This window comes from Fundulus heteroclitus, chromosome 1 (genome assembly GCF_011125445.2).
Source record: "Fundulus heteroclitus isolate FHET01 chromosome 1, MU-UCD_Fhet_4.1, whole genome shotgun sequence".
NCBI lineage: Eukaryota > Metazoa > Chordata > Actinopteri > Cyprinodontiformes > Fundulidae > Fundulus > Fundulus heteroclitus.
This window is the reverse complement of record NC_046361.1, coordinates 19147347-19157641: the sequence shown is the minus strand read 5'-3', so window position 1 is coordinate 19157641 and position 10295 is coordinate 19147347. Positions and strand designations below refer to the sequence as shown.

At 39.8% G+C, this 10295-nt stretch overlaps 1 protein-coding gene across 1 annotated transcript; it reads right to left on the bottom strand.

The window, feature by feature from the left end:
• Window positions 1-2128: 2128 nt before the first annotated feature.
• On the bottom strand, window positions 2129-9950 carry dclre1b (DNA cross-link repair 1B). Its single transcript, XM_012870674.3, has 4 exons — window positions 9389-9950; window positions 8350-8515; window positions 6667-6849; window positions 2129-4511 (listed from the first exon to the last, which is right to left on the bottom strand). The coding sequence occupies exons 1-4, from the start codon at window positions 9584-9586 to the stop codon at window positions 3457-3459; spliced, it is 1602 nt and encodes a 533-aa protein (XP_012726128.2). The 5' UTR covers window positions 9587-9950; the 3' UTR covers window positions 2129-3456.
• Window positions 9951-10295: the final 345 nt, after the last annotated feature.

The window sequence follows — 10295 nt, the reverse complement described above, 5'->3', positions numbered from 1 at the left end:
TGGGTTAGTGCAGGGGTTAGCAACCTTTACAACCCGCAGAGCCATTTCTGCCCTCAGTCCAGCCAAACAAATTTTGTTTAGAGTCACAAAGGTTACACATCTCTTTGAAACCAGAGCTTGTTTTTATAGTATACTATATAGTATAATTTTGTAAAATTAAAAATCAAGTTATTATTTAAACCAACAGTATTTTATATTTAGGTGCAATACATTTTCTTCAACTGGACAGTTGATTTTTATAGCAAATGGCATCCAAATGATGAAAAAGCAAGTAGCTTGCAACCTATTGACAAAAAGATACTTCATTTATCTATAATAAAATATTCTATACACCATTCGTTTCTTTCTTTCTGCAAATGTTATGCATATATTGCAGAACTAAATGCATCCTAAAGCTAGCAAATTTAAATTACCTTTACATTTAGAAACATTGACCAATTTTTCCCTCCCACATTTTTGGGCAAAGTTTTTAAGAGCCAAAGCTGAAGGTATAAAGAGCCTCAGGTTGCAGAGCCCTGGGTTAGTGGGAGGCGTTACAATAAGCACACCGACCTGTAAAGGATAAACCATGACACCCTGACTGCCCTTAGGTATATAATTAAATCCTTAGACCCATTGTTACACCCTTTGCTGGTCCAGTGGGTCCTGGGTTCCTCCTGGAACATCATAATGCCAGGCCTCGTGTGGCTAATTAAAGTATACAGGCAGTTGTTGGAGGATGAAGGAATTGATACCATTGACTGGACTTCATGCTCCCCTGACATAAATCCAGTAGAGCATCTGTTGAACATCATGTTTAGGTACATCTGATGCCACCACGTTGCACCTCACTGTCCAGGGGCTCAGTGGTGCCCTGGTCAGGATCTGGGAGGAGAGAACCCAGGAAAACTGACCTCGCCAGAAATGCATACAAGCATGAAGAAGCCGTACAGCTGGGTTACTGCAATGACAGTTCAGCAAATTGGACTAGCCTGCTGCATCAGTTTCAATTTCTCTGTCACTTAAAATGAAGCCCCTGTGGGTTGATAATTTCCGTTTTCATTAAAAGATGTGGCATCATTTTGTTCCTAACACATTATTAACCCATATCAGCATGGATGTTCAGCACAATCTTCTTTTCAATTGAGATCTGATGTTTTCCAAGTGTTTCTGTAATTTCTTTGAGCAGCGTATATCACATTAGATTGTTTCAACAGCCTATAATCCTGCTTATTTTACTTGGAAATTGTTCCCATCTCCCATCTTTGTCATATGAGCTCTAGAACTATTCTTTCCCCTGAATTACCATTACTTCTTTTCATTTTGTGGCCATAATCCAACCCATTTTTATCCGTTAGCTCAACAATTGTGAATCGATTTATTTTTGTTAGTAAATAATTATGCTTAAGTATAAAGTAAGAAATTACAAAAATACTTTAACATCTAATTTAACTGCACATTAATTTCTGCAGATTTTAAAGTAGACCCTGTTCCTACTGGTTGTGGTTTCCTGTTTGAATCATTGCTATGGAATATAACCACTGATCAAACCAAAATAATAGGTGACCTCCTCCTAGTAGCTATTTTTAATTGTGAGCCACATTTTTACAGCAGCAGACTATGGGTAGATTAAAGGAACTTACTTTAAATCCTAAACTGTCAAAACAGGTTACTAAACAAGATGAAAGAGGGTACAAATTGAAGCTCAAACATTGTGCAAAATCCTGTAGAAAATGGATATTGGTAATTTTATCTTAAATAAAAAATTAGACTAGATGTAAATATGTATTTGCTCAATGAATAAATTTGGCAAAGAAAATAACCAACAACCTGTTGCCACAGCAACTACTCATCATCAGTAGTTATCATCCATCATTTTTTCAATATGTTTATTTTACCTTGTTAAAAAATCTTTACAAGGTCGGTTGATTATAGTTTAGAGAAAAACATTTCTAAAGCAGGAATACTTCTCAAAAACAATCATTTTGAATCTGACTGAACAAAATTAGCTCATAAGCTCCATCTGGTACTGTTAATACTTTCAAAAACACTCACAGGAATGTCAATTAAAGGAAGCAATCGTTTTTATTTCTTCAGCGTGAAAAAAAAAAAAAAGTCAGACAAATCCTCTGATAAGCATAAGAACAAAAACAGAGAAAACACCACAAATTGTTTAATACTAATCACATTAAAATAAGATCACACAGGCACAAAAAGTGCAACTTCTCCTACTACTCACAGTAAAACTATACACGGTTTAAATTAAAAGGTTGAACAGACAAATGGCAAAATCAGTTTTTTTTCTGAACATTTCTTTACATTTTAAGGGTAACATAAAACAAATAACACCTGGAAAAATATTTTGGCCACATCTTCCAAGGCAAGAGCAAAATGGTAAATGTGTTTTGAGCTGGGGGTAGAGCCCCTGCTTCTGCTGACCCCCAATCAAAATACAGGAAATTATATTCTGGGGCAACACAAAAACCCAGTGCAGACCTGCAGAAACTTCGCCAGCTAGACTCCCTATTCTCAGCAGCATACGGGGGATCCCTATTCAACACAAGGGGGTGCTAACTCTCCACTGACTTTACATGGATAAAAGCTATAGAAAACATGTTCAAGGTGCGAGTGACAAGTTAGAGTTTAATATCTGGGGCTCATGCATCTCTCAAACATTTCCCCTTGGTAACTGGCCATATGGCCCATCTGGTACTGTTAATACTTTCAAAAACACTCACAGGAATGTCAATTAAAGGAAGCAATTGTTTTTATTTCTTCAGCGTAAAAAAAAAAAAAGTCAGACACCTCCTCTGATAAGCATAAGAACAAAAACAAAAACAGAGAAAACACCACAAATTGTTTAATACTAATCACATTAAAATAAGATCACACAGGCACAAAAAGTGCAACTTCTCCTACTACTCACAGTAAAACTATACACGGTTTAAATTAAAAGGTTGAGCAGACAAATGGCAAAATCTGTTTTTTTTTTAACATCTCTTTACATAATAAGGGTAACATAAAACAAATAACACCTGGAAAAATATTTTGGCCACATCTTCCAAGGCAAGAGCAAAATGGTAAATGTGTTTTGAGCTGGGGGTAGAGCCCCTGCTTCTGCTGACCCCCAATCAAAATACAGGAAATTATATTCTGGGGCAACACAAAAACCCAGTGCAGACCTGCAGAAACTTCGCCAGCTAGATTCCCTATTCTCAGCAGCATACGGGGGATCCCTATTCAACACAAGGGGGTGCTAACTCCCCACTGACTTTACATGGATAAAAGCTATAGAAAACATGTTCAAGGTGCGAGTGACAAGTTAGAGTTTAATATCTGGGGCTCATGCATCTCTCAAACATTTCCCCTTGGTAACTGCCCATATGGCCCAAATTTAAAATCGCATAAAGATAGACGTGTTTTACAGTAGTTATATTAAAACAACTGAAAAGGCGACCAAAAACATCAAACGTTGAATCAGATGGGCTCCTGCTCTGAATCCTTCACAGGTGAGACGGTGAACGTTTGCACAAGTGGAAGGACGCCCCAAGGCTTGAAGTCCTCCTCAGAGAAGGGGAGACACTTTAAGAGGTTGTTTTCATGCTCCTCTATCATCTCCCACGACAACTCAGTTGAGTTGCTGGTTGAAGAGAGGGAGTCCCTGTCAGGACTGTTTTGAAGCAAACCCAAAGTGTTACAATCCCCACAACTATATTCACTGCTGGAGTTTGCCTGAATCCCCTCTGCACCAAAGTTGTCCTCGCTGAGTTGACCGTTCTGCGCCGATTCCATCATCACTTGTGTTTCTGACAGAATTTGATCACAGCTTCTCTCCTTGTTAGTGGGGACTTTTACATTCACGTCAACAAGAATACAGTCAGAATCCTTTCTGCTGCTTCCTGTGTCTGTTTCTTCCTCGGATCCATCCGGCTCCATGCTCTCTGCCTCGGAGGCTTCTTCATACAGCTTCCTGGATTTTTTCAAAGGAGTATCAAAAATCACTCCTTTGGGAGCACGGGGTCTTAGGTTTCTGCGACAAAGACCAGTGTACACCGAGGAGCTAAACTGCCTTTCAGGCTCTCTCAACATGTACTGTCGCACTGACTCAGGTACGTGGATTTCATGGCGTTTCTTGTGCGGGAGTAAAGCGGACAGACCTCCAGGTACGCAGCTTCCAACAATGGGTACAATAGAGGAAGGTCTGAGTGCAGAGACAAAATCAACTAGCTCCTGGTAGGAGGAGTGGTCTGAATAGGGCACTACGTGGAGATTAGGGTGGGGGGAGATGAAGAGTCTGCTGGTGGGTAAGATGGCCAATGTGGGGTGTTCTTTGTTCAAATCATGCGCAGTTGTATAGTAAACCCTGGACTGCTCCACAACTCGGATACGGCCAGCGCCTGGCTCAGTGGTGAAGACGTCGGGAAGCTCGAGGGCTTTGATTGTCTCCATTCTCTCAAAACTCACCTCAACCCAGGTTTTAAACTCCATCGCCAGCTCCACCAGCAAAGTCTCCTTTCCCAAAGAATACAAGCCTGTGAGATGGTAAAACAAACAAGTCAGTCATTTTGACAAATCTAATGTGTTTAGCAGTCTCTACAAAAAAAATATATTTTTTAATTTCTTCAACAGGGTTTCAGAAGGTTAAATTTTTTAAGATTATTTTGGGTTATATTTAGCCCTGTGATTATTAGAATTTAATTAAGTTAGCAAACATAGCAATTTTCTTAAAACATCTTAAAGATTTAAGCAAGTTGATGTTATGTATTGAAGTAACTTGTTAAGCTCTGACATGACAACAGTATGAAGACCTTCAAACAAAATATATATTAAGCTTCATAACATCTATTCTTGATGGGTTTTAACCTACTACTAGCATCCCTGGTTTAAAGGTGCATAGCCATGTTATTTGACTTTTTTATTTATACGTCAGTAGCTCACTCTGGTTGCATACAAAGTTTTTCTGAAAATTAGCACTTGCTGCTGACGTATTAGTTGTTATGTTGTTATGCTTTGCTTTTGCACAATTTGCTAGTAAATAAAGCCTTTTGGGGATAAAACAAAGTGGCTAATGGCTATTAGCATCTCTTAGTGAAACAATGATGAATTGTCCTAACCTGACACAAGCCAGATGCATGTCGCTCCGCCTAGCTCCACTCACATACATCTGGGACATCTCCATAGGAATTGCCTTGATTGAAGACTGGGCCTTATCAAAAATCCTTGCATATGATTGGATAAGCCACTTGTCTGTCATCTTTATCGACGTGCTATTTCAACCACTCACACCGAAGCTAACCCGTGATGCTGATGAGAGCGACACAGAAAAAAAAAAAAATTTTTTTTGTTTTATTGACAGTGAGCTGACAGGAAGAGAGGGGAAGACAGGCGGCAAAGCGCCGCGGGTCGGAGTCCATTCTGCGCCGACCGCATTGAGGACTAAAGGCATCCTAACATGGTTCACGCTAACCGCTAAGGGGCGCGTCCGCAGCGGACGCGCCCCGGAGCGTCCCGGAAAACAAAACTTGCCAAATCCGGTCGGGAGAAGGGCGAAAACATGGTTTCCACCAAGAAAAGCCTTCAGAGGCGTTCTCTGACGTTCTTTTAATGAAACAATATTAGGTAGATTGGACAACACGGAAGAAATAGCAGCATCAATGGTAACGCTTGCTTCTTCGACGAGCCGCCATTGCTATCAAAACAGTCTCACGTCACGGTCACGTCTCCACTACGTCACATCTATGAAATTCCAGCCCTGCGTCCTGATTGGCTGGACAATAAAATTGGTTGGAGAAATCACTTTCAATGGGTGATGTCCCAGATGGATGTGAGTGGAGCTAGGCGGAGCAACATACGTCTGGCTTGTGTCAGGTTAGAATTGTCCACGATCCAGTGAAAAATAATATTCAAATACGGAAAAGACTGGAATGTCACTGGGAATACAGTATGAATGTTGGTGTTCACCGAAGCGGACGCTAAACCTGCCGAGGCTCAGATTTGACCGCAGAGTTGATTGACATGAGTAAATGTTCTGATATGAGGCTTTTAAAGTTGTTGTAGATCGTTGTTCTTCAATCACGCCGAGCTTCCACATTACGGATACTGTTCTGCCATACTGCCGGTAGATGGCACCACATTTGTTTATACATGTTCATCGCTCCTGTTGTGGGGCTATATTTTGCCTAAGAAGGACCATCAAAACATTATCAGGATGGACACTTGGTGTATATAACCTTATTTTATCATGATCAAGGTGTTGGCCTTTTTTTAAGCATATAACATGGCTATATACCTTTAAAGACAAACCTACATTTATATATTTAGACTTTTTTCCTGACATAACAGCTGATTATAATTAACAAGAGTAATATTTTATCCCCTTAAAATAAAAACAAAAGATAACGAAACAGTTTTTGGAGGATTTTTTTCCCCAAGGCTTAATATCAATTACAGATGAATTACGACGCTGAATGGGAGATTTGGGCTTATTTAAGACTTTTTAAGGGCCACATTTAAAATATTTGAAGTATTCTACACTGACGTTTGAGGTCGTTTCATGACAAATTGCTCTAACATTGAAGGAATATCAAGGCTTTTGCTAGGCACTGTGAACAAATCAGATAGAGTCAATGTTTAGGGCTTAGCAGTTTGCCTGGCCTCTACCGTTCTGACACTTCTGTATAAACTCACCTATAACAACATTGTGGTCAGGGTTACTGCGGATGATCTCTTTGATTTCTTGAGTGGCTTTCTGTCTGGATGGCAGACTGCGGTTGGGGTCACAGTTGGTGTTGTCCAAGTACAGAATGTCTATAGCGGTGCTGGTCCTTAAACATGGCTCACGCAGCATTGAAGGAGTGTATCTGAAATCACCTAAAATAAGAAGTTCAAAGCTTTAATTGGACATCTAGAATACCCACAGTCTTGCACAGGAAATAAAAAAGGGCACTATTGAAAAAAAAAAAAAAAAAAACATATTTGTAATACAGCATTTCCCCCAGAAAGTTTGTGTTGGGGGCAAGGGGGTGGGCTTTATAAGAGCAGCCATCTTCTGTCTTTCTCAATCTTTCTCTATTTTTCTGTCCCTCGTTTTATGTTTGTCTCCATCATGTCTCTTGATGCAAGGGTAAATTTTGAAGGCTACATGCCTCTCTTCCTTCCTACTTCTTGATTGAATAAAAATCTTTTTAAATATAAATCTGCCAGAGTTTAGAATAATTCTGCGGCTAACTTAATTCAATTTTATTTTTTATTACATTTGTGATCTGTTTAACTGATGCACCCTTTCCTACTCCTGACTATTGAGCCAATGTGACAAGTGAATTTCTCCAATGTGAGATCAATAAAGACTATCTTCTTCTTCTGATCCATTCATGGAGTCTATCTAGCAACAAAAATGTGTTTTCCAAGAATAAAGCAGCCATCTTGTGTCTCTGCTCAGGACTGAATGCTGCTTGTCGGGACTTTGATGCAATCAACTGGTTCCCTTATATAGGACATTTTTGACCAATCTGTATAATATAATTGAACTTGACTTTGTAAAGTGCCTTGAGATGACATGTTTCATGAATTGGCGCTATATAAATAAAATTTAATTGAAAATTGAATTGAATCCTATTTTATAGATTGACTAAGGAAGGTGGAGTTGTGTTTCAAACAGGCAGACTTTTGGTGATTTACGACAATCAAAGCAAATGGTAATTTTGGAGAACATCTGAAAATGACCATAGGGCCATTTGCTTGTTGAGAACGTGCTGTATTGAGCTTTAATGTCTACAATGATCGAGTTTAAACAGACGTGATCATTCTCAAATTTCTATTAGGCAAATTTCTCGGTATAGTAAAATAATCGTGTGGTGCGCCACGTGAATTTATCCCGTTGGATCCCGTGCTACCGGCACAAGCGATACAACTTCTGTCGGGGAACACAGCAGGCACACTGTGCACCCGTCAGTCCGGCACAGAGTGGGTGTGACGCTGCAGGTGCTTGGGAGTCGTGGCTGCCTTGGAGCAGCTCATAGTATCAGCTCGGTGTCACGTAGAAAACAGTTCGATGTGAAGATTTCTTACCGCCATGTAGTTAATAGTGTGAAGCTGCGTAAGCAATTGTAAAAAAAAAAAAAAAAAAAAAGAGCTCTGTGCGTATCTGTTTGTAGACTCATGTCTGGCTTGTGGGTGCCTAGAGACAGAAATAGCTCAGGATGCGATCTGGCGCCATTCAGAAAGAGTAAGTTTAATAAAGTTATCCACGAACACCTACAGACATAATTTATACATGCCATGGTCTAAATGGGGGGGGGGGGGGGTTGGCAGGGCAACCACTGTAGAATGGTAAGGGGAAACACTGTAATTCCTGTACAAGTGCGGACTGACCAGTGTAGAGAATTGTGCCGAAGTAGCCTTCAAAGAGAAACATGACTGCTCCTGGACAGTGGTTGGCATCTATCAGTGTGACGGTGACCTTCTCCTTGCCTATGTCGTCCAGTGGGAGCAGGTATGGCTCACAGAGCTCCAGAGGATGAATCCATTGTTCCTTTACCTGAGCAGGAACAGAAGTAAACAATATAAATTCTATGAAATCAGAAGAAATTACAAAAAAAAAAAAAACGTGGTAAAATATGGAATAATAAAAATAAAACCATGTAAAAAAAATATATATAATATATATATATAAAATATAAAAAATAAATATATATTGAAATACATTATTGGTGGCTGTTGTTGACCAAATATTGCAAACAGTTATTTTCAACTGTGTATTGCAAATGTTTGTTATTAATACCAAGACTGTGACTCAAATCATTGTGCAAATTTAAAGTGTGTTATTTGATCATATAACATCTAATCCATAAACATAGATCCTGTATTGTTTCTGGTGGGACAGCTTTAGATCTAAGTTAGGTTATTAGTCAGATATGCTGCTTCTAAGCAGTCTTAAAACAATGTTACCTGGGATTTTTTTTCCAGACCACGCATATCAGCATTTAAAAAAAAAAAGAAATATATCAATCCGTTGCCTTTGTCTTTCTTGAAAAAGAGGGAAGTGTAGTCTTTCAGCCAGCTGATAGGCAGTGCACAGCCATCAGGGGGGAACATTGGGGGTAATCCTCTGCTATTTCACCCTCAACATGGGAAAAAACTGTGGTCACGCAAGCATCTCATTAAAATAGCTTTATAAAATAGAAACAGCATGGTGGAAGATTTCAGAGTAAAATGTATTGCACCAAGATATAAAATCTAACAAATTAACGCGATGGTACACTGCAGAGGAAATTGATTTATGTGCTATACAAAAGCTGTACATGAATGTCAAACATAATAGTAATGTTCATTATACAAAGGTGTGTGACTGTCTTGATGTAAAATAGATTAACTCTGTCCCTGGTTCTCCTTCTCCTCTCCTCCTCCTCACCTGTAGTTTGAGTCTGAGCAGGGTGGCGGTGACGGGGGAGCAGTAGATGGGCCGGTTGCTCCAGGTGGAGGTCAGACCCACCGTGTGGTCGCTGTGCATGTGGGTCAGGAAGAACAACCGGCTGCCGGGACATTTCCGCACATGCCAAAAGTCTACAGCCAGCGGCGTGTGCGGGATGACTTTTCCATTGGCGGACATGGTTCCTATTAACGCGTTTTTTGTTTTTTAGCAGCTAATCATTTCAAAAATACTTGGGCAGAGAAACGCGCCTGTTACAGTCTGCATGGAAATGTTTAAATACTGGCTGACGCTGTAAGCAAATGTGTACCGCAAACATAATAATGACGTACACGCTTCATCGAAAGGGTGACAGCTGTACCACTACGGGACATTGTATCCTGTCACGTTGCTACGCATGCCTCCGGTTACGTGCTCTGAACCAGTTCTTGTGAAAAAACAAAAACACAATCCTTAACACATGGCCTAATGTTTTATTTTCAGTCACGGAGCTATCATACCCCACCATTTCTGTTTTCATTTGAATAAACGCTTCTTCCTTTTTCAGCTTCTTTGCTTTGATATTAGTGGCTGCTTAGCTGTTGGTCAGGAACACTACTGCCACCTAGAGGTTGAACAGCGGTGGATCCCAGGAATGTATGTACTGTACATGATTTGTTAATTTGTTGGAAGATGCACATGGTGCCTTGATTATATGGCAGTAATAAATCATTTGGTTGAAATAGGGCATGTCAAAATCATAAAAAAAACGTTCATTTTATTTTAAGAATCTCTACTAAATTCCCCATAAAGTTTCACACAATATTGATATCAACATGGCTGAATCATTGCAGTACTGCACAGCTGGTCAGTGCGCTCCAGCTCTCACTGCGTTTGCATCTTTTATTAC